We start from the raw sequence: 24862 nt of genomic DNA on the forward strand, positions 1-24862 counted from the left end.
AAAAAGGTTCTTGATGTACTAATGAAAAAACAAGAGGTTGGTAATGGATACAACATTCTGTGATAAACTCGCTACTAAAATCCCAGATTGCTAAATTGGACGATCCTCATTAATTATCAACCCACTGGTATCTCCTGGTGGGTTTAGTCAGCCTGGCCAAAATCTCTAAGCTTGAATATTCTCCCACTCTCATCAATTACTGCATGAAAATAAACATATATGGAAAAGAAAAAAAAAAAAAACACCTTCAAAGACACAGTCCCACCAGCAAAATAAAAAAAATGAAAAAACACCAAATATTGTTCAAGCAACTTCCAGGGGCAGTGGTTGGGTATCTCTTTTAATTTGTGCGCTCCTTATGATCTCTGGGCTTATTAAACAGCGAGGGCTTAGCACAGCGTGTGGTCTTGTGAGCTGTATTAACATAGGCATGAGTGTGACTAGATCCTGCCCTCAAAGGCAGGCTAGAGCGCGAGATCAAACAGCTGCAAACTCACTACTACAGAAGGCTTCATCTGAGTTATCCCCACAGTCATCGATCCCATCACAGAAACGACCACTGGCAACACATCTCTGGTTGTAGCAGGATCTAAAACCCCTCCGGCAGGTCCTGTTATCTGAAGGACAATTGAATTGATTTAAAATTATTTCCAAACTCAAGGTATCATCTAGTGTTTTTTTTATTATTATTATTAAATCTGTCAGAATCCTAATTAACCTTAAATGTTGTTGCTGGTTATCTTCTATTTTCTTTTATATAGATTTATTAAGTTTCTCTTACCACAGTACTGCATCTTCTCATCTGATTTATCTTTGCAGTGGGCCACACCGTCGCAGGTTAGCTGATAGTCGATACACTCTCCATTTCCACACTCAAATTCAGTGTAAATGTTACATGATGAATTTTCTGCTGCAGAAAAGAAAATGGGATGAAATAAAATGATAGTAAATTTTAGTAGTGTCGATGTTAATATCGTTAAGCAGTTATTTTAACAAATAAGATGCCATAACTGTCAACTTTGATACCATCTAATACTTAATACATCTAATACTAATACTGAAATTTGTAAAAACTCATCATTCGTATGAATGCCATCTGTAACTTTAAATTATATATCAGAAATGTTCACTTTTGGAATGGAATGATAGTACACACATAGAACTGTGATATTTAAAAAAAAAAAAAGAAGATAATGTGTTTTTCTCTAATTCACACATGGAAAAAAAATAATCATAGGTAGACTTCGATAATACTGGGTTGAATGACTCTTAGGGAATAACTGTAACCATCAGTTAGTGTTCTTAATGTCTCTGGCTGGAGATAAGTCCATTACTGTGTATTACTCAAAGACTGTGGATTCATTTTTGTGTCCATATCAGAAACTGTTCATAAGCCCAAATTCATATTTTTTCAAAAAAGGAGAGATTGGTGCCCTTTCCCAGAAACCTAATGGTAACTTGTTTTATTCATTCCAAAATATTTTCTGTGCTTCGATGTTTATTTGATAATAATCCTGTTTGATCATCCAACAGCAACCAAACTTTAACCGAGTTGTTGATTTGAGGTGATATTGAAGAACTGGAAGGTAGTCCACCTTCTTACTTATTCCATATACTTTGTGCAATAGGTTTTTAACAGCTACAACATAACCTCACTGTGGACAATTATCTAAAACTTTTTCTCCTCTGAAAAAAGAATGTCTTTTTCTCTAAAATACATTTAGATTGTCCATGTGGGCAGCAGCGCCTCAGAGGTTGAAGTTGTTGATTTTGCAGCAGATGTTCTTTCATGGTTGACAAACTTTTATTCCCTGTTTATGTTAAAATAGCTTTATTATGGACAATGAACCTTATTTTAGCAAATTCTAGTTTATGAAAGTCTTGAGATTTGGTGATTCTTGGGTTGTCATTGAGCAATGCCACATAACTGAGGGTGACAGTTTGGGTACGATGATAATACCTTGCACCAATCTGGGTATTTTAAACAACACAAAGATTCCAAACACACATTAAAACTGGTTTTACAATGGTTTTACTAATCTTATTTACAATACTTTTACACTAAACCCAACTGCTTTAAATAAACTTCACCATTTCAGATAAGAACCGGACAAAAATCAATCAAGAATTAAGCTAGAAACTTGATGGTAGTTACACCTGAGTACAGTTTCCCTGTAACTTGCTAACAGACACTTTCCTAAACATCCTTAGAGGTTCATGTATATATTTGAGCCTTTACAAATAGTTCTTTTTTTTGTGAACTACAGAAAAACAATAATAAATTGAAACTACTCCCATTTTTTAAATTCATCAATTAATGAAGTTGTTTATTTTACAATCATTCCAAACTTGATGATAATAATAATAATAATAATAATAATAATAATAATAATAATAATAAAAAGTGAAATACTTCACTGAAAGACAAAAACTAATATGACACTGATACCTAAGGTGACAATTTGTTAACCACTGACTGGAATTTTAAATTTGGCTGTGCAATTTCAATACTATTCCATAAATATTCACAAATATATTAATAAACACCCAATACAGAATTAGTTTGAATTCACTCATTATATAAACATCTTAATTTCAACACTCAAATCATCAACAGACCTCAATCTGATCTTTTAAAGCTAAAAAAAGGCAAAAACCTCTTTATTTTAATAATGCATCAAGTCAGGCTGTATATAAAAAAATAGCCTACCATCCACTGCCATGACATTTAAGCTAGCATCCAGCTCTGAGTCACATACCATGTTCTGTCTGGCCAAACTTTGCTTGTTTGAACAGCCCCTCCCACCATATGGCCCATTAGCATAATGACTTTCAATTTCAACTAGTGATGTCAATTAGAAAGCAAGGCATCACTTGTAGTGGTTTATAATTGAGAAGTGTAGAAACCATCTCACTCCTTTGAACTGTTTCATTCTGCATATTTTTTACTCAGACAGCAACCTTGTTTATGCACAAATACTTACTGAGTTTCTAATAAAAAAAACATCTTCTTCAAAATACTACAACCAACATCTGGTTGCTTGTTGGATTGTTAAATGAATACAGAATTTCAGAGAACAAAATAAAAAAAATTAAGATATTTAAAAATAAACTTACAAAGAACAAAAATCAAAGATGTCCTTAAAATATCTGGTATTTCTTTTAATGTCTGTGTTGGGTAAGGTGTAGCTCATTTTAGAATGAATCAATGTGAAACTCCTGGTGACTTACACACACATCTGTTGTCATCCAGCAGCACACGCTCTCCACGGCAAGTGCAGTTGACCCTTCCATGAGCTGTCAGCAGACAGAGGTCACCACAGCCTCCGTTCATGTGTCGGCATGGGGAGAGCTCACCTTCAATAACATTCAAAGACAGCTAATTAGGCTTTAACAAAGAAAGAAAATTCAGTTCAGGTAACTTTAATGCATTCAGAGTATTCTGGGGAACATACAATATATCACATTTGTATAAAGGAATAAAATGGTTTTTTAAAAGCTCTATAGGCTATTAAATAATATGGTAGAATATGAAACAAAACAACAACACAGGTTTCACATTTCACTGACAGCGTACCATTTTCTTTCCACTTTCCGATAATTCACTACCTTATCTTGGTCCTTTATAAAACTTTCTAATACTGTAAATTATTTTTATATTTATGCTTGTTTTGAGACCAAATATGAACATGTTCAAGGGGTGTTAACACATAAATTACTCATCTTTTTATTATAGTGTTCCAGAGTGAAATTCACAATGTATTTAATTCCCTTTATTAAAAAATGTTGGTGTAAACATATAGAGAACCTGAAGGCCTATAAACCTATTTTTGTGCTTTTACTTTGAAACAGTTGCTGAAAAAAATTCCCTGTTAATTCCTAGGGGGAAAATGTAAGAAATATTAAAGCAAAAGATGCATTCTATATCAGAATTATTTAGAGACATTTGAGTGTTGTTTTCAAAAAAGAATAGACACATGTATCTGATCTGCAGCTCAGGTAAGGTAGTTTTATGAACATTACTTATATTCAGGATATGCGTGACAATGAAAACAAAATTAGAGTGCAACAACGTAAAGACAGAAAGGAATAAACTAATATACCAAGCCGACATTTCCGTTCACTGCACATGAAATTGCAAACTTGCAGCTGGCTCATTCAGGTCACAGGATGCAATAATTTCCCATAACAAGATAAACAAGGAAATGAGATGCTCTCGCCATCCGATGCCAAGCCAGTGGGATGTGCTTAAGCTCACCTTCCATGTCCTACTTGGAAATTAAACTTTCTACGGCACTTAAGAGACTCCCTCTACAACATAAGCTACTGTTTTATTAATTACCACTGAGGTTTAAGTTTCTCGCCATTCTAAATACAACTACTTTCATTTATCAACTCGCCGTCTTTCGCATCAAATTAATATGTTCTTTAAAGTAAGCTCCTACTGGGTGATAACTAACAGCTATATCTGGTATTGTTGCTGACTAATATGCATGTGGGTTTGAATCATTTAAATTACTTCTTCAAGTAAAGAAAAATATCAAAATCTCTAAAAAAGATAAAGATGTGCAAATTGCCATCAAGCAATATGACCCATGCCTCTTTAGTAATGGTTTTATTTTTGCTTCCAGAGTGCTCATATCTACATAAAATAAAGTGTATACAAGTTAATGAAAATATCACTGTTGTTAATTCTTAGACAAAACCAAAAATGTATACGTTCAGTTCAACATACATCAGTATGGAGAACATAACTAATAGTTGTGATATCAAGAGACTCTATCACTTGAGATGTTGAGTTGCAAAGAACATCCTGGTCACCTTTCTGATACCCTTCAAGGTTTACAATTGAGCCAGTACTTTTCAGTTTTGATATGATGGGTTTAAAAGTGCCTCGTTAAATGTTCAAAGTTTGGGAAACTGTTTTACAACTCGACCCTACTCTGAAATTCTCTGCACGATGTTTGTTCACACATGTTCTCTAGCAATGGTCTGAGGTCAGAGGCTAAAATAGATAAAATTTTGTGGTGTTAGTGTGACAAAAAGCAAATAGATTCAAGAGGTATACCTTTTCAAATTGCAACAGTAGATTGGTTCTTGTACTTACAGTTATTGGTATCCTTTGCCACGACTATTATTCCCATTGGCTGATGGGGTATATCTGCTCGAAGCACCTTGGTGTCAGCACCAGTGTACTTATTTGATCGTAGGACAGCTCGACGGGCCCAGTCAGACCAGTAAATAAAATCTGCATAGATGGCCAGCCCATAGAAGTTTCCGGGTCCTGATTTAAGTATGACCTAAAAAAACATATAGAGCAGGGAGCTGCTGTTAGGTCATGGGGAGAATTATGTAATATTCCTTTCACAAAAATGTATTTCTAAAAGAAAACTGTATAGGATACAGACAATCTGTATATAACCCCTGGAAAAATGGGGAAAAATATTGTGTCTACTCATTAATCAACAAATCAACCCCTGCTGCCAGCTTCACTGCTTAACCCAGATGTTGGGGGAGTAAATGACAGTGCCATTGGCAACGAGGCAAGAATCCATCAGATGCTTCCTTCTGGGACTCCCCCCTGGCTTGTATAGAGGATCATGGACTCCAACAGCTTGGTCGCCTCAGCCATTAGGGGGACAGGCTTGTAAGCGACAACACATTAGCCCTGTGCCATACTGGGATTAATAGGACAGGTGTTGATTAAAGGAGCCCAGCGTGTGGAAGCAACAACTGGCCACAACGCGACTGAGAAACAGTGAAGAACAGAGAAATAAACGACAGATGGTGTGGGAAGAGCATATTGATAGGAAATTAGATTTGGGAGATGTTCGGTTTAAAGGCAGCAACTCATTAGTTTTGTGCTGAACTCATGTTTTGAGTAAATTAGTAACCAGTCTGTCTCGATTTAAAAGTATCCAGATATGATTGTAGAAATTACTGGTAGTTTATGATGCAGCAGGGAAAATAAATATGAACACATCAATGTTTTTCTACATTTCTAATGGAGCTATTGTCATGAAATTTACACCAGATGTCACCAGAGTGATCCTTGGCTGCTGAACAACTCTTTAGATTATTCTTTTGACGAGTTGTCAGAAATCTTGCAAGGAGGTGGTGGTCACTGAAACATTCAGATGTCAGAAAATACATTTTGTAACCAGTGCCACTTTACACTCAGATGGAACCTGCTTCAGCCCTGGGATTAAGAAACCTTAAGTCATCAGCTATAGGGCTAAACCACTTGATATTAAACGATACACAAAGGGAGCAGGACTGCTTGAAAGATTTCAGTTATTTTCTTGGTTTTCAATTCCTTTTTGCATCTCCTTTTTCATGCGTTCAATAACTACATCCTTCATTACATTTGATAATACATAACGTAAAACTTGGACAAATTGGGGCGTGCTGTGGTGGCGCAGGGGGTTAGCACGCCCCACGTTTGGAGGCCTTGGTCCTCGACGCGGATGTCGCGGGTTCGACTCCCGGTCCCGACGACCTTTGCCGCATGTCTTCCCCCCTCTCCTCACCCTCCTTCCTGTCTGCCTACTGTTGAAAAAATACAAGTCACTAGCGCAGCAAAAACTCTTCGGAGAAAAAAATGGAAAAAAAAAAAAATTGGACACATTTTTATGACTTACTTTTTAAATGCGGATCACTTGGACTGTCAACAGCCCATTCAGAGACATTTTACTGAAGAAAAGTGCTTGATATTTGTTTGTTGTGGAAATTGATATTTCATTACATTTAAAACCAACATTAAGTAATGCAAGTGATGCTTTACACATATTAAACTGAACAGTTTGATATCTTTCAGTTTTGTAGTAGTTTCTATGATGGTGAAAAATCACAGCTTCTTAGCTAAACTTGCTGACCCTCTTGCTGTCATCGTTAATGTCGTCATCACTCTAAATATGACACTGAGGTGAGAACTATGCAAACATTCGACTCCCCCAAGCTCCCCGTCAGCATATATTAGTACTGCAGTTAAGAGGAGAAGCTGTGCCCTGAAAGACAAAACTGCTACTAAAGTTTACTCTAATATGACTCATTACAAAAAGTACTTTATCATGGTTGTTCTTTTGCCTTAGTCTGTTCTAATTCCTAATTGAAATCCTGTGGTTACTGGCATTTCTTGGTAATTTGAACACATCTTTTGTCACATAGAATTAAACAATATTCTTTAAAGTGACAAGCTGCCTTAAGCTTTCACAGTAAGTAACTTGTCTGCAGTGGATGCTTTGTCTTACTATAGTTTGGTTTGAGGATGGCGTTAACATCTAGCTATCTCTGTTCAATTTACACATTTTAATTGGAAAGGAAATGCTGTACCCAGAGCAGTCTTGCTGCAAAGCTTTCATTAGCAGGACAAGGCTGCTGCAGGTTCAGGTGGGGTCTCAAAGGTGAAGACTTTCTGAGCCTAGTGACCCAGCTCATCACACATATGGGTAACTAATTGAGATGGGCCAAACTGCTGGGCCGCATGAGCCATGTCAAGCAAAAACTAGATTCTCCAGCATGAAAAGGTCATCCTGTACTGTAATCCTCTGCATACCCAGGACACAGCTGTTGGGATGTCATACATTATGCATGAAACTTTTATGGACAAAACTTGAGCTCCCCCTTGCTGGGTTTTATTTACTTTACCAAGAACGGACTTTTGTGATTAAGGAAACCATCTGTGCCCTCAGAGAAGAAATAGGACAACTTCAAGAGGTATTTCAAATCCCATCTGCTGTGTGGAGGATCTTGTTCCAGGAACGTAATTGCACAGAAGTTTCTTTTTAATGCAAGAAAAAAAAAGCTATTTACTATGCTCATCTCTCCAAGTGTAGTTGAAAATTAAAATGCATAAATACATTAGAAGCAATGGGAATTATCACCAATTATAACAAATAGAGATGCATGTGCGTCATGTAAAGACTTTTGTTCCCCTTTTGTTTTATAGAAAAACTAACGCAGAAATGTGTTAGTTTTTATGACCCAATCATGGCTGGAATTTCTCAAAAGTCAAAGGCAACTTGGAACTATAACATACCTTTAGCATAACATAAGAATGGGAAAGCAGCAGGGCTTGTAAAATTAATTGTAAATAGTCGTAACTTTTTGTGATCTAGCTCATTGTTATGTGAGGTCTTACACTGTCAGGTACAGTGAGTATAAAACAATCTAAAATAATATGACTTTTTCAAAATATGTTTCTTAAATCTTGGGAATTCAGGACATCACACAGAAATGCAAAACTAAACAATTAAAATGAGAAGTATTCTTTTTTCACAACAGCCACAAATTGTTGCATTTTTTGCTTTCCTACTTACATATCGACTGGAGCCATCGTAGTCACATCTCTCAATCTTGCCAAGGCTTCCATCTGAGAAGTAGAGCTTTTCTGCTTTGTGGTCAATTGTCAGTCCATTTGGCGTCAGGATGTCAGAGCTGATTATAATCCTGATGTTCTTGCCAACTAAGGTGGATCTCATGATGCTGGGTCTCTGCTCATTCCAGTTGGTCCAAAACATCAAGCTAAGCATACAGAATGGACAGTAAAGATCAGCTTTACAAAGTACACAGTGCAAAACCTATTTTCAAACTTTACATCCTATTATTTCAGAGAAACGTTTCTTGTAGTCTATCAGTCCCTGACATCGGTCCGAGGAAGGTCTGCTCTACTCCTGATTTTCAGCAGAGTTGTTTGAAGGGTTTGTTGATTGCATAGCCCATTTCATGTCACCCCACAGCATTACAATTAGATTAAAATCTGGGTTTTAACTTGCCAAACATCCCCAGACTTTTAAAACTTCCAACTCTATGCTTCACAGTTGAATGATTCTCTTTTGTGAAATGCTATATTTTCTTATGCCAAACGTGTCTTTTGTTCTGGTGTCCTAACACTTATTAGGCTCATCTGTCCAAAAAACTATTACAAACATCTTGATCTATCCTTACATTTTCTCTGGCAAACTTTATAACTTTCAAGTTTTTTTGGTAACAAACGTGTTCTCCTTGCATGTCTCCTAATAAAGTTAAAGATTTTCAGAATCTTTGGACGATTGTACAGGCAATCACTTTCAAATCAACAATAGAAAGAGCCTGCTGACATGACAACATTGACAGGCTTTGTGATTTCTTTTAGCAGGTGGTGGTATGTCTGTGGTCTGAACTTCCTTGGATTATAATCCTGATCCAATAAATCTGGAGATGTTAGCAATTTAAATGTTTTCCAATTGCAAAGTATTTTCTGTTCAGAAAAATAGCTGATTTCAAATTTGTTTGAGGTCTCATTATCCATTTTCAGACTCATAAGTTGCCAAAATCTTTCTAAAGGATGGAGATGGGGACTATGCATTTCAACAGTCAAGGAAACACCAGCCTAAAATGTAAATTTTTCATATACCTCTGTAAACAGTAGAAACTGAGATTACAAGCTTAGACTAAGGCAATTATTTTTGTTACGTATCACAATCCTCTTATAGCTGAAAAGATCTTGTTTCTTCATTTTCACTCTGTAAAAATGATACAAGTTTAGCTCTGGCTCAAATAAATAACATGGATTATCATCGCAGCTTAAATGATAAAAGTCAACTATGCAAATCCAAGTGTGTGAGAACCCAGGAAACAGGTAAGAGTAGTATATGAATACATTTTAAAAAGTCATACCATCAGTTGTATGAGACTTACAATAGAAATGGACAACACAAATCAGACAGAGGCTGTGTTGTTCAGTAAACAAGAAGCAGGATCTCCTTTGACATTTTTAAAAAACCCTTATCTTAATCCTGGCCTCCCACTTCAAAACTTAATGAAGTCATAGAAGTCCACTCTACTACACTGATAAAAAATTCAGGTCAGAAGTCACAACCAGAGTCTACTAATTAATCACTTGAGCTTAAATTTTAATTATTAGACTGTGATTCGAGAGTAGGATAGATATGCTGCCAAACTGCCAACCAAGGAGAGACTGGGGTCAAGAAATTAATTTAGTTAGTGTAGCAAGAGTTAGAGGACATTCAGTCTTTTCTGACTGCTCTCAATATATTTATGAAAAAAGAATTTGAAAACAAAATCATGCAAAAACATGCTTCATTTTTTTGAGCTGATTTAAATTTTTCAAAACTGCTAAAAACATGCAGAGTTCAACACATAAAAGCTGTTATTTAAAAATTGTACCAGGTATGCCTGACTATGTGTTTTACAAAATAAGAGATTCAGGGACAAAAAAAAGGTAGGGAAGATATGCTAAAAATGATTCAATAACATAAACTTTTCAATATTTACATCAATACACTAGAGATCAGGACTATCATTCATGGTTTTGAAAATTAATACAATTAATATAATCCCTAACACAGTATTTCTTGTCATGAAAATTAAGACCTTATCTTGCGAAATAACTGTTAGCTATTTCTACAGCGACATTAGAAAAAAGTATTTGCACACTTATAGATTTGCTCCTGAAAAAAATAAACAAATTTGAGAAAATACAAAATTCATATTTCAAATGATTAATCTGTTAAGCAAAAAAGGAACCAGCCTGGCCTTACATGAAGAAGTAAGTCTCTCTTTCTAATTTATGAGTTAGCTGTGATTAACTATATTTTCGGAAAGCTATGTTCATTTTCATTATCGACACTCAGGCATGACTGCTATCAAAATTGTAGACACAAGAAATAACTTAAACAGAATCATTTAGACAACATATAGTCAGCTCAAATATCCAAAAACAGTAACACACCAAACCACAATCTAAGGATATGCAAGACAAACCAAAATCCCTGACATCAGTTTGAAAAGGCTTACAGAGTCATTTCTAAGATTTTAGGCCTCAAGGAAACAAGTTTTTGTGATAGCCATAATCCACAAAAAGAAAAAACCTGAAACAGGGGTCAAGCACAAGAGCAAATCAAGGATTCATCCAGGAGGTCACAAAAAAAGCAAGAACAACATCCTAAGTACTCAAAGCTTCACTTGTCTCAGTTAAAGTCAATGTTTACTAGTGTGGCTCAATAACAGGAAAGAGACTGGACAAAAATTGCATTCATAGGAGAGTTTCAAGGTGAAGACCCCTGCTGATCTAAAGGAACACAAAGTCTCTTTTCACCTCACCCAATAAATGTCTTTTGAGAAACTTGCCACATTGATGAAAACATTGCTCCATTCTGCTGATTTAAATTTGGACTTAAATGCAATAGAGAATCTGGCATGATCTTAAACAAACCCTTCATGATCAAAACCGTCCAATTTTGCAGAATTAAAATGATTCCACAAAGAAGACAAGGGCAGATGTCCTACAAAGGGATGTAAAAGAATCACTGCTAGTTGTCACTAAAGCTTGATGATAGTTTTTGCTGACAAAAGGGTTATAGATTTGTGGGCACTTAGTTTTATCACATGGAGTCATGCTGGTTTGGATGTTTTTATTTATAATAAATTTCATAATATTTCAAAAATGCCATTTTTAATTTACTGAGGTGTAAAAAAAGGGATACAAATTTGTTAGTGAGAAGTTTTTCTCCATTGCCATGTTCTTTTGGCTGTCAACAAAAAACAACTAACGTTTAACAAAGAATCTCCTATGTCTTGTTTTTTTTTGCCTAATATTATGTCACATCCTATCTAAACTGGATATATTGCTACATTCCATATTGTTATATTTTTTCTCATTTATTGTGGGTATATGCTTAGAGATTTAGCCTAAAAATGGTCACAGGGATGGTGTTTCTATTACCGAGCAGGTAGCTTCTCTGCAGCAGATACAGACTCCATGCCACCTGCACATGTTTGAATGTTCTGTGAAGCAGAACAATAACAGCACTGTGGATCCGGCTGCCTGATGAGATCTGGGTTGTCCGCAGCAGGATATCTAATATTTTACTTTATTTAGTCTAATTCACAGGTATAGAAATTAAGTAATCTTATACCACTTCAATGTATTTCAGATTCTGTTCTGTTACGTTTAATCTACTTGTCTGTACGATATCTGACTTATGCCTTGTTTTATGCTGGTGTATGAGATAAGTCAGACTGATCCAGCACAAAGGTGAAAACAGTAATTAGAATCTAGCAATTAATTTAAGATATAATTTTTAGCATGTTAGTTTACAGAAAAGCCAAATGGAAATTAACAAACTCATCAGAATTGTCAAATTGACAGCAATCAAATTAAACTTGACCAAAATCAGTTAAATAATAACATAACTTTGTTCTCCTACTGTTTAAAGAATAACACAAATCTGTAAAAAAAATGTCAAAAATCCAAAATTACTCTTAATTTTTAAGAATAGTGTTTATCTTTATATAAGAATTTATTAACAACAACAAAAATATATATATATATATATATATATATATATATATATATATATATATATATATACTGTATATAATAACTTGATTTCTGAATGGAATCCAGGTTTTATGATGCAAACATTTGCAGAATTTAACTAGTAGTTTAAACTTCACATTCTCAGTAAAACTGTGTCAGTTTTACATTCTTAGTAAATCCAAGGTTAACAGCATGGGCAGTATGCACTTAATGTCTCAATTGCTTTTATTCCTCTTTAGCGAGCAGCACACAATCGGCGGGTATGAGAGCTTAACTCAGAACAAATCTTGGCATAATATCAACAACACAAGTTTATGAATGGACTTATACAGGAGCACAGACAATGTCCTACAGCTGACAGAAAGCTAAAACAAAATTTTAAAGAGAAACAATGCTTTCTGCTAATGTTTGGGCATTTAAGGCAGTTTTCTATTTCTAATCTTAATTTGAATAAATAAACTTTAATTAGGTCATGTCAATTTTCAATGCATGTATTTTAAATACAGTTATGCTATTTCTGAATACAGTGCACATACTCTCCATGTATCTAGACAGTATTGTGGGATTAAGTGAATCATACAGTAATTTGATAACCAATGTAAGAGATGTATTTTGAGACAGATGAGTTACAACCTCTGACACTCATCCAGGGCCAGTACGTGCGGGTGGTCTTCCTCTGAAAGCGTGACCACAGCCTGCCTGGAAAAGGCACCGACTCGGTTCTGGTCCACAGTCTGTCTGGAGATGGTAGATGTAGTGGAACTGGTCCAGTACAAGGTGTCCCAAGCCCGGTGGTAAGCCAGACCCTCCACTGAACCCACATCTAAGAAAACAAAAAATAATAAAAAAGAAAGATACAGTTCAGATAAGTAACCATACGTCGCAGCTACAGCAGTATTTTGGCCATGAATCCTGTTTTATTAAAGAAAAGTAGGTACATTTTTATTACTTTGCCAACTGAAATATGTATTCCATTCCATTGGTAATGATAAGAGATAGCATGCTGGTATGAGTGAAAACTGTCACTATGACGACATATACTTAATGTTTTTTCACTGTTTTATCTTTTGTTTGAAAAAATCCTATAAGCATGACTTTGTAACTTTAAGCTATCTGGAAAAGAGAAGGGTTTGTATTTTTGGAAAGCTACCACATCATTTGTTTCGCCCAAATATTTGTTGCAATCTGCAATAAGGCCAATAGATATTGCTACGCTACATTCTGTCCTTCTAAAATTTTAACATAATGCTATGGCACTTTGTGTTATTATCAAAATATGCTGCTTTCTGTCACTTACACTTATATCTCAAAAATTTTAAATTAAGGCCAGTCCATGCAGATTTAACAACAGCAAAAAAAAAACTGTTCGCATGCAACAGATGGCAAGCTCTTTTCGTGTTAGACGTGGGATTGTGTTTCTTGGTGATTGACAGAGAAATTACTTCACGGCTCAGTACACTGGACAGACAGCCATTTGTTGACGCCACAGTCACCAAGGAACTGAGTGTGTTTTCATCGCAAACCAATTTCCTAAACACAACATAAGATAAGGCTTTTGCAGCACTCACATGTTATTGTATAGAGGTGAATGACACTGACGGAACCCTCAGTCAGAAACACTATCAGATAATTTGGTCATATCAATATCTAATTACCCACAGTAGTCTACTTGTGTGGACAAGGCTTAAAAATGTCATCTTAATGTAACTTTTGCTTATTATGCACTGCAAAATGAAAAAAAAAAGATTAATTGTCTTATTCATTGTGCATCAATTTGTGTGAATACATCTATAAAAGCAGGCATTTTGGCAATTTGCTTGTTTAGAATATACAGATGTACTGTATATAAACACAATGCCAAGGTGAAGAGACATCAACAACTGCCTAAGTCAAGCTATAGTAGCTGCCCATTTATTTGGGAAGGTTTATAAAGCTTTTTGAAACTGAAATCCATCCTTCTCCAAATTAAACCCAATGTGATTCTGTGTTCAGAGAAAAAGAAAAGAAAACAAGAGCTACATTTCATGCTTGACAGGCCTCAGCTAGCATGTGAAATGGTAATGCTTAAAGCAGTAAAATTAGAAAAAGACAGAATTGTTGCTTGTTTGGAAGTTTTAGACCGAGAAAGTGTTTTCTCTCAGTGAGGCAGCAAGGCTTAGTGTTGCACTATTCACATGAAAGAACTGGAATACTTCTTCAACAATGTCCTTAGGACAAATAGGACAACAGAACAGATGCTTTGCCATAATACACATCAAGAAACTTGACTAAAACCAAACACAACCTATCAGCACAAACACCTCATATGTGTTGTCAAGGTCTGTGGTGGAATAAAGATGATTTGGGCTTGTTTGTTTTAAGCCACAGAACCAGTAGATCACTCAACACAAAGACAACTCCCAAAGACGTTATGAACATCTCAGTAAATTCTCAGTGTGAGTTTTTGCAATGCTCAGAAAACTGCAAAGAACAGTCAGTGAGTTAAATGCTAAAGTTGAGGAACCTTGATGAAGTCTGAACAAAATGGCTTGTTTGGAAGGGTTGCCAGAAGAAAGTCTCTTCTCTAGCAAACTAAAAACAAACAAAAAAAAAACACACACAAAAGAAGTGCAAGAACTTTTAAAAGAACATCAGATAAGACCAAAGTTGAGATATTTTGCCATGATGCTCGGTGTGATCTCTGACAAAAACAGACAAAGACAGTATGTCAACACAAACACTTCAAACTAGCTGCAAAGCATAGTGACTTATTCTTTAGCTTTCTATTCCATTTCCATAAGGTCTTACAGAAAATGACAACTTAGAATTACTGCTGTCAAATATATACTTAGTACACCATTGGGTGTTCTTAGTTTGACTCATGACTGTATTCACATTAACAAAAAGTCAGAATCTATCTTTGTTTTATTTGGTTACACAGTTATTAAATATGTTTAACAGAGGCTTTTAAAAAACGAAACAGAAAAATAACAACAAAAAACTTCTTTGTTTTTTTAACAGAAATTAATGAATGTTCATTTCAACAAATATTATTTGTGATATTTTTTCAACATAACCTTCTTTGGAATGTTAAATCAGCTCAAACAATAAAGGTGATACCAATACATGCTACTCTAGAAAAGTGTGAAGCTTTAAATATGACTCAACTAAATCACGGGCAGTCTAATCTAAGTTGCTTTATTTCAGGCTTTCAGAACATACACTGTATTATACTAAAATGCAGATATTTGGGTTTGTTTATATGTAAAGCCAAGCTGTGGCATCTATGCCAATTATGCAATTAAATTAATTAGTTTTTTATGGATGGAAAGCTAATTTACTTTGTGTCAATTATTGAAGTTAGGAGGATTTCAAAATAACTGTAGGTGAATTAAATATTAATACAAATTTTGCGTGGCATCCAAATGCAACATATAGCAAATCGGATCTATTCTCATCCTTGTTTTTGCACACTAGTTTTTTCTAAACTCATAAACCACCTCTAAAATACTTAAGACTCTGCCTGAGTCAGCTGACAACTAATTAATAGTTTGCAATAAAAGCTGTCTGGCAGCTTGGAGTTGCTCACAAATTGTTGGCCACGCGAGGGAGTAATTAATGGGGGACACAGAGTTTAATTAGGGAAATATGGATGATTAACATCTTCACCTTTCCTCAATGATGGGATTCAGTAAAAAAATAACAAAAGGCCTAATTTTACACACAGTTCAGTGTGATGCTGCCTTAAAGTGCCCTAATGCTTCTAATTCTGCTTTGAACCAACACTAAATACAAAACCGGGGACAGTCACAATGTCCTGAAACTAATCTTTGCATTATGGCTGCATACAACGTGAATATGTGAAAGTGTTGTTGACTGAAAAACTCAAACAGTGTTTCAGCGAAATTTTTGGACCTCTTTCATTCTGCATTTCACAAGTGGCAAGGCGTGAAGGACACTAACACTCCTGACAGATGGTTCTTGATAATGCCTGTTCATTTCAAGAAGATAAATAAATAAGCAGAAAGCTCCCTCAGCAGGAGCGTGGGAGATGGAATGGGGGATGGGTGAGAATGGATCAGTAACACTCTGCTAGTCTTCCTGTGTAAGAAGAGGATGGGAAGGTGCTGAGCTCTGCTCCCTGTGGAAACTTTGTAGAATGGCAGAGAAGGCAAGCTGTGGAGAACAGACACTTCAGCTGTTTATCTCACGCCAACCATGCTCATCAAGATGGGATTGGCTGACATTTGGTAATTAATAAATTACTAAATTACCAATTAAATAAATTTAATTGGTAGCAGTGACAAGGAGGAAGCCTAGAAACACATAAGGAATAGTTGGCTTGAAATTAATGGGGGTTTTTAAAGAGTAAAAGGTGAAAAAACCCAGAATCCCTTGTGACATTGACCCAAACAGATGCAATTGATTCTTTGTAGTCAGCAACACAGCCATTTAATCAAAAATAAAGTAAAAAATTCTACCTTGTGGAAAGTCATCAATGCAGAAACATGGATGACTGAAACCTGAGTGCTCAGGGTTCATTTAGATATCTCCTAATGTAGGGGTGACACCATTTATACAGTATAAACCTGCACTTGTGGGCACTCGTGGTATGAAGAGCTGTAAAATAAATAAATTTTAATTTCTCAAGCATAATCACACTAATTTTTTTAGAAAAAAGCCAGGCTGCAATTTGTGTCCAGTAATTTTTGTGTTTACCAATTGTTGATTGTTTACTTTCCAGCAGTATTAACAAACAGCATAAAATCTAACAGTTGGTATGGAGATTTAGTGACATTAAGATACTGCTCTTTACTGCAGTTTCTAATGCCTGCTCTGGAAGATTTGGCACCACCTTTTCCTTCCTGCAGACTGTTTGTGGAGGCAATAGCTTGATACCACATCCAGCAAAGTAGTCAGTGATAAATAATAGGCCTCTATACTTAGTCATATAATCCATCAATATCAAAAGTCATGGCTTGCTAATTAGAAGTCTCTAGAAACTCTGATCAACTTTAAAAAGTATATATATATACATATATATATATATATATATATCCATCCATCCATCCATCCATCTTCTGTTCACCCTTGTCCCTAATGGGGTCGGGAGGGTTGCTGGTGCCCATCTCCAGCTACGTTCCGGGCGAGAGGCGGGGTACACCCTGGACAGGTCGCCAGTCCGTCGCAGGGCAACACAGAGACATACAGGACAAACAACCATGCACACACACACTCACACCTAGGGAGAATTCAGAGAAACCAATTGACCTGACAGTCATGTTTTTGGACTATGGGAGGAAGCCGGAGTACCCGGAGAGAACCCACGCATACACAGGGAGAACATGCAAACTCCATGCAGAAAGACCCCGGCCGGGAATCGAACCCAGGACCTTCTTGCTGCAAGGCAACAGTGCTACCAACTGCTCCACTGTGCAGCCCTATATATATATATATATATATATATATATATATATATATATATATATATATATATATATAAATAATGCTGTAGCTACAATAATTTAGTTCAAATAACTGTACCACAGACGATTTAGTTAAAAATAGCTTCTAAACATGTGAACTGAATATATGCACTCAAATAAAAGACTGGTTTTAAATAAGAATATCTGTAAGAGAGGATGTCACTGTAGACTTTTACCAGAAGTGTCAATAAATGTGTCCGTGGCTGTAAACATGGCAAAAAAGGTATCATGAACCATCTGAAATTATGTGCTTTTACACAGGGCTACCTTAAAGTCCCAAAATTTATGTGCACATAAGAGCATGTCTGCAATAAAGAAAAGGTGGGTAAAAGAAAGTAATTAATCTATAGCGGGAACACATTTTGCCAGAATGAAATCCACTTACTTTCTGCAATAATATATCGTCCTGCCCAGTCGTCGTTAATAATCTGTATATTTCCATAATGCGCATCACTGAAAAAGATGCGGTTGGTCCCAGATTTGCTCTGATTGTAGTCAAAGGCCAGTGCAACAATGTTCTTGAAGAAAGCTGGATTTTCCAGTGGCTGAACCGGTGAGTTGAGGTCGTTTTCATCTGAGAGGTGGATGCTTTTCAGGATAGTCCTTTCAGAGAAGAGTAAATAACCTTCATAGCGCTCGCAGGCAAAACCATCGTCTGCCAAGCGACCGTGGGCACAGGAGCAGGTTCGCCGACCGCTTCCCAGGTGAAAGCACAACTGCTGGCAGCCTCCGTTGCCCCTGGCACAGGGGTTGGTGCCTTCAAACCACAACACATGTTCAGTTACCAGCTTGCCTTATTTTCTGCTTTGTGCAGTCAGGTATAATTTGTCCTGCCTATATATGACAGATGGAAAACAACTATGGCAAGTAAAGAGCCTTGGAATATCATATTCCTGGAATTTAATCATATTTGATCATATTACATCCACTACCTTCAACATAACATTGCTAACATTTGAAGACTGATAAACATTAATAATTGTGCTACTTCTTAACTCCCACTACATTGACATTACTATCAGGTGCATCCTCACCTGCACTAGTCCAAAATTTGATATTTTAAGCTTAACAAATAAACTTGATTGATTTATGTACTTGAAAAAAATAATAAAACTGGAGATTTATGTGTCAAACAAATTACAAAAAATGCAAATTGACACAATGTGTAATGAAAAATGAATCAGAATACAAAGTTAAATCCTACCTTTTTCCCTATCTCTGTTGAAAACTGTCACATCTTTTAAATTGACCCCTAGACCACTCTTCATGGTTACATCCTCACTGGTGTCGGTCTTAAAAGCTCGCCGGATTGAGCCATTGGAATGGGCCCTGAACATCATTAACAAAAAAAAAGATGGCAACTAATAAATATATGTTTAAGAGATGTTCTAGTCTAAGTTTTGGTTGAGGCAAGTTGAAGGGATAAAAAAGAAACAGCATTTTCTCGATAGAACTGATAAAAAAGGGACTAAAATTATTCTTTTGCTCTTCTTTCCACAAAAAAAGAAATGCATGCAGGTTAGTTGCACAGGAAATTAGGGAGAAGTAAATTAACCGTTTTTACGACTAGTTTAAGTGTGAGTCGTGAAAAACACGAGCCTAAATAAGCCATTATAACAGGGATGAAGAAGGATTTAGGATGCTGGTGACAAACATTTCTGTCTGCATTCACAAAAATAGGCTTTGACTTTTGGTAAGAACAATTGCTTTTTGTAATATTTTCACACGAGATGCTTGTCGTCTTAGGTTGATGTAAAGTTAAAATACAGGGCCTTGCAGGCCAGGGAATTTGAGTGTATTTAGGAAAATAATAAATTACCTGTCAGACCAGTAGATGTAAGGCCCAAACACAGCCACAGAGAACAGGTCTACGTTGGCCGCTGACATTACAATCTCCCGGCTCTCACCTGTTTCAAGGTTGATCCTCTCGATCTTATCTGTGCGTGCGTCGCACCAATATAATGTGTTTTCCTGGAAGGTAATTTAAAAAATGCAGATCAAAGACCCACCATCTTATGCACATTAAAATTTCAGAAAATGATGAAAGAGGGGGTGTAGAATATCCGAGTATATCAGGTTGAAGACAATGCTTGTGTTGTAGACTGTACCTCAAAGTCTATGGAAATCCCATTGGGCCATACGATGCCTGAATTAACAAGGGTAACTTGGTCTGAACCATCCAGACGAGAGCGGCCAATGCAGGGATTCTGCCCCCATTCGCTCCAGAAAAGGTAACTGTCAAGCATAATTGGACCCACATAAAAAGTGACTTTTACCCACTTGGCTTAATTTCCACAAAGAGAATAAGACAATGAAGCAAACCCACATTGGACACAGCGGGCTAAAGCGCTACAAGATAGAACAGATTACTGGACTTCAGGTGTTGATTACTGCCAGTATGTGGTGCCTAACAAAAAATAAAAGCTCTACAATAAAACATATCTTAAGACTGCAGATTATGTTTTGTCCTTGTTTGACACCCAGAACAACCCCTTACATTGGTTTTGATCCTAAGTTTAACAGAGTACCTATTAAAATACTTCAAGTGAGGACTTAGATGTCATCTGTCAATTGTAATTTTCGAAAAAATGTTCTACTGTTCTACTGATGTTAACCTGCAATTATTAGCGCTCCAGGTCATTAAGAGATGTATTGACATTGATGTCATGGTAAATTTATATAAGGGTTTGCCAACTGTGCCTCGTTAGTCAGTGGATGTGACAATATCAGGTAGTCCTTGCAACTAGGCAGCATTGGGATTTAAGGCAAAAACATATGGGAAGTACCAGGGTGAAACATCTGACATGCATACATTTTCAATATTGACACTTATTGGATGTGTCTAAACTGTGCTGAAACAGATTTAGCACAATTAGTGACTCAGCATATTACATGGCTGCAACTTGATATATTTAGCCATCTGGGCGTGGTGAAGATGACCTGTCAAAGTTCAAATCGAGCATCAGAATGAGAAAAAAGGAATGAATTTACTTCCAACAGCGTACAGTTGTTGGTGCCAGACAGGTAGTTCTCTGAGTAATTCAGAAAACAGCCATTATACTTGGATTGTCATGCAAACCCTCTCATAGGTTTAAAGAACACTAGGACTACCAGGATTTTGAGAAATTCCTATCTCTACCAAGAGGGGCCAAATTGGGTATCTTCCTAGAACTACCGAGAGAGGGCCAAACTGGGTTATTAGCATCCCAATGTGGCCAAACTGACGACTCTGAATGGTCTAATTAGCATCCCTGTAGATGTGACCATAGCCTGAGGGACCAGCAGGGGGGAGGAGAGCCAAACTCACTACATCAACTTTCACGCTGATTGTCCTTTGTCATTGTCAGTAATGGCCTTATTTACATAACAAAGGCGCCTCTTCACACCCTCTCTTGGAGGGCCAAACTGGCCCCTCTCTGGTAGCTCTAGGGACAGGGCCAAACTGGCCCCTCTCTTGTACCTAGAGGAAGATTCCCATTTTGGGAATCTTTGGTAGTTCTAGTGTTAAAGAAAGGGAAAACAGTAATGTGAGCAGCAGTAATATGAAGGAAAATACCTTGTTGATGTCAGAGGTCAATGGAGAAAAGGGAGATTGATTTGAGATGATAGAAATGTACTAGTAGTTTTTTCACCACTCGTTAAAAAGAAAACCATACTGGGTGTCATTCCTGTCAGGAAACTGAGACTACAGTTCACACAGATTCATCAAAATTGGACCACAGGTTGGAAACTGCTGCTTGATTCCATGAGTCTCCATTTCAGGTTCAACATTCATTTGGAAGGAATTTTATTTAAACCACATGGAAACAGATTCATGCTGCAGATATGGCTCCTGCTGGTGTAATTGTTTCATTGTTCATAAATCGACTGAATTATGAAAAACTATACATAGTTTTAAAGATGGCTTCAGATAAGTAGCTATGAGAGAAATGCTTTGAAACATATCTTAACAATTACATGCTGAAATAAAAAATCATGAACAATAAGCTGTTTCAAACAACTTGACATATTTCCAGTTGTTGTGCACATCATCACAACCACACACCACAAATCACACATTTCTGAGGATTGGGTCTTTATGATTATTATCTAGATAACTACATATACAGTATATCTATAGTCTGCTCTTGTTTCACTGCTTTCACCTCTGACTACTCAAACATATGTTTATCAGTTGGCTAAACTGTGGGAAATGCCAGGAAAATGTTTTTAATATAGATTGTCAATTGTCAATATCGAGGCAATCTAGCATGAATCACTAAGAATACCCTTTTCTCAATGTTTCTGTTTGATGCTGACATTAACAGAAGCTGCATGTGTATGGTCTAATGCTCAGCAAAGCTGGCAAGTAATTGGCTGACTGAATAGCTGCATCAATAAGCAGGTAAACAAACATGAAACTGCTCGAGTGCTCAGACAAGGTCTGGTGTGAAAACCAGTTTTTCTCATTAAGGAAAACGACACAGTTAAAGTAATAATCAGTTTTCTATACATCCTCATACATTCAAAAACCCAACTGATCCCACGTATTGCAGCCTGTTGCACTGCAAAACTGGACAACAAAATCATAAAACAGAGAGATATTCCTCACCCTTTTTGTGGATGAACAGCAATGGCTCTTGGTTGATCAAGTCCTTCAGATATCACCACTGAGCGGTATGCACCGTTAAGGCGGGAGATTTCAATCAGATTAAAACCGTGATCTGTCCAGTACAGGTTTCCTGTGTAGACACAAAAAGTTAATGCAAAAGAAATATACTCTACAATAGACAGGAATAAAGTGTGAGTATATGGTCAGGAAGACATAAACCAGCTATTTATGTATGGACACATATATTTGTTTTCACCACTGTTTTAACTGATTGAGGTGTTTCAGTCAATAACATGTATTTGTAATTTATTACAGTAGTTGGAGAATCCAAGCCCATTTAAAACCTTAAAAATGAGACAGTTAAGTCACTGAATGAAAATTCAGTGACTTAAAATTTAAAATACACCACTTCAAATGAAAACAAGAAAAGCTATTGTAAGAGAAAACTTGTAAGGTGAACTTAATGGTATGAGAATTCTTAACATGTTCTTTAAATTCGACACCATAAAAAATTTTACACCACATCTAGAGTTTTTTGTTACGAAATACGTCCTTCTGTAAACATATTTTAAATAACTTCAAAATTCAGTACATTAAGTCATGTTGAATTTGTACTCTTGCAATGAATGATTTTACTTTGTTTGCTGAAAAGTTTTTTTTTTTTTTAATGAGGAGCAGCATCAAACCTAAGCTTCTACTTCGTGCGTTAACTAGACAGTAAACAGAAATGTAAATTGTTCACTGTCAATAGCAAGCTGACACCCTGTAGTAATAACACCATGGACTGGGGAGACACAATACTGACCAGCGATCCAGTCAACAGCGATGCCTTCGACTCGACTGATGCCTGTAGTAATGACGTCTTCCCGCCAGGTCTGATCACGTTTGGCACGGGATATTCTGTTGAGCCCCATATCTGTCCAGTACACTGTGTCATTTCCTGAAAATTACACCATACCATTAATGACAGGAGATAATAGGATGATGAATGCTGCTGTCATGGATGTAGTTACAGTTTTAAACAACGCCAAATTTTACTTTAGCACTGTCAGTATTACCAAATGTCATATAGTGCTAGAAAGGACCTCAAATTAGGGGCAGCATAAGTACAAAATATGACGCTGGAGTATACAGGTACATCTCAATAAATTAGAATCAGAAAAAGTAATTTATTTCAGTAGTTAGAAAAAAACAATATTGCATATCTATATTTATTTCACACAAAATGACACATTCCTGTTCATTTTGATGATTACGGCAAGCAGCTAATGAAAATCCAAGTCAGTTTCTTCCTAAATTTAAAGATTACTTCAAAGACCAACAGAGTATGTTTTTTTTTAACTGAAACTTAACTGAAAAACTTAACTTTAACTGAAAATTTTTGACTATGTGTGTAATGAATCCACTTAATATATGAAATGAAATTTTAAAACTGTGCTACTGAAATTTCTGATATTTTAATTTATAGAAAAGTCCTTTTAGTTTTCAAAGCAGTGCACAGTAAGTCCTTAAGAATTTGGTAAATTCACCATGCTGTATTTGCAGTGGAGCCTCCAAGTCCGACTCTCCACAGGTTGTTAAGAGCTTACCTAGCATCAGACATTTAATTGCACCATCTTGTTCCTCATGCCTTCACACTCTGTTAACACAAAGATGACATATGACAGAATACAGCTGCGGGGCTTTCATCTGTTCTGCTCTGGCAACCTGGCTTCCATAACGATATGTAAATGAAATGTGCATGCTGTCAGGTGCTGATCCTGGATGGGACTTAGCGCTACATTTGCATGTTCACTTGCCCAAAGAATTAAAGGCTGCGGCAATCATTGAATTTTGTACTTGGACTCAGCTCATTTCTTTTCCAAAAGCTGCAGTCACACTCAAAAGGGCTATTGACCTTCAGAGTCTCTTTTAAATAGTCTGGTTTGAAGCTTTTTATTTGTATATTAAGTAAGTTGCGATATTATTCATATTTATCTAAGAAATCTAACTATGTTTTCTTGGACTTTTTATTTGAAAAAAATAAGTGACAGGCTAATAAGTATTTTTTGAAATCACAATCAAGTAAAATGATTAAAATCTTCACTGCCTAACAATTCTTAATTGCACAAATTGTTTAAGCTTAATATAAAATTTAAAAGTTGAAATATTTCCTCAATAGATTTTGTTGAGTAAACAACAGTAAAGACAGTGCACAGAATTCAAAGTTTCCATTGGTTCATATGAAAGTGAAAGTTACTTGGTGTTGCTTTCATTCCAGCTTATTTGAATGAAGAAATTCACAACAAGTATCACCCAAAGAGCATCAATAAATAGCAAACCAGAGTTTATACCAAAATATTTCAAAACTAGCACAAATTCAACTCAGATCAGACAAGTTCTTTTCAATACAATCGATTCAGATGTAGATCAAAGTACAAACTATTCAATTTAATCCTAATTATAGGGAAGAAGGAACAGGAAAGACACACAAAAATACACACT

The 24862-nt window shown here is 36.2% G+C and overlaps 1 protein-coding gene and 1 long non-coding RNA gene across 6 annotated transcripts in view; both read right to left on the reverse strand.

Moving 5' to 3' along the window:
- Window positions 1–24862, reverse strand: part of lrp1bb (low density lipoprotein receptor-related protein 1Bb) — a 311011-nt gene that overhangs the window by 73127 nt on the left and 213022 nt on the right. For all 5 annotated transcript variants that reach the window (XM_028023582.1, XM_028023580.1, XM_028023579.1 and 2 more), the window contains 12 exons: window positions 23184–23318; window positions 22379–22508; window positions 19896–20022; window positions 19607–19758; window positions 18992–19116; window positions 18173–18544; window positions 12956–13145; window positions 8319–8523; window positions 5108–5300; window positions 3232–3357; window positions 782–910; window positions 498–617 (listed from right to left, as the gene is read on the reverse strand). In XM_028023582.1, the coding sequence (XP_027879383.1) occupies window positions 498–617; window positions 782–910; window positions 3232–3357; window positions 5108–5300; window positions 8319–8523; window positions 12956–13145; window positions 18173–18544; window positions 18992–19116; window positions 19607–19758; window positions 19896–20022; window positions 22379–22508; window positions 23184–23318 (2004 nt within the window). The remainder of the gene's footprint in view (window positions 1–497; window positions 618–781; window positions 911–3231; window positions 3358–5107; window positions 5301–8318; window positions 8524–12955; window positions 13146–18172; window positions 18545–18991; window positions 19117–19606; window positions 19759–19895; window positions 20023–22378; window positions 22509–23183; window positions 23319–24862) is intronic.
- LOC114148354 (uncharacterized) lies at window positions 20885–21303 on the reverse strand. The gene is made up of 2 exons (XR_003596258.1): window positions 21248–21303; window positions 20885–21210 (listed from the first exon to the last, which is right to left on the reverse strand). It is a non-coding gene; the product is annotated as an uncharacterized LOC114148354 (long non-coding RNA).

This window comes from Xiphophorus couchianus, chromosome 7, assembly GCF_001444195.1.
Source record: "Xiphophorus couchianus chromosome 7, X_couchianus-1.0, whole genome shotgun sequence".
In the NCBI taxonomy this organism is placed as follows: Eukaryota; Metazoa; Chordata; class Actinopteri; order Cyprinodontiformes; family Poeciliidae; genus Xiphophorus; species Xiphophorus couchianus.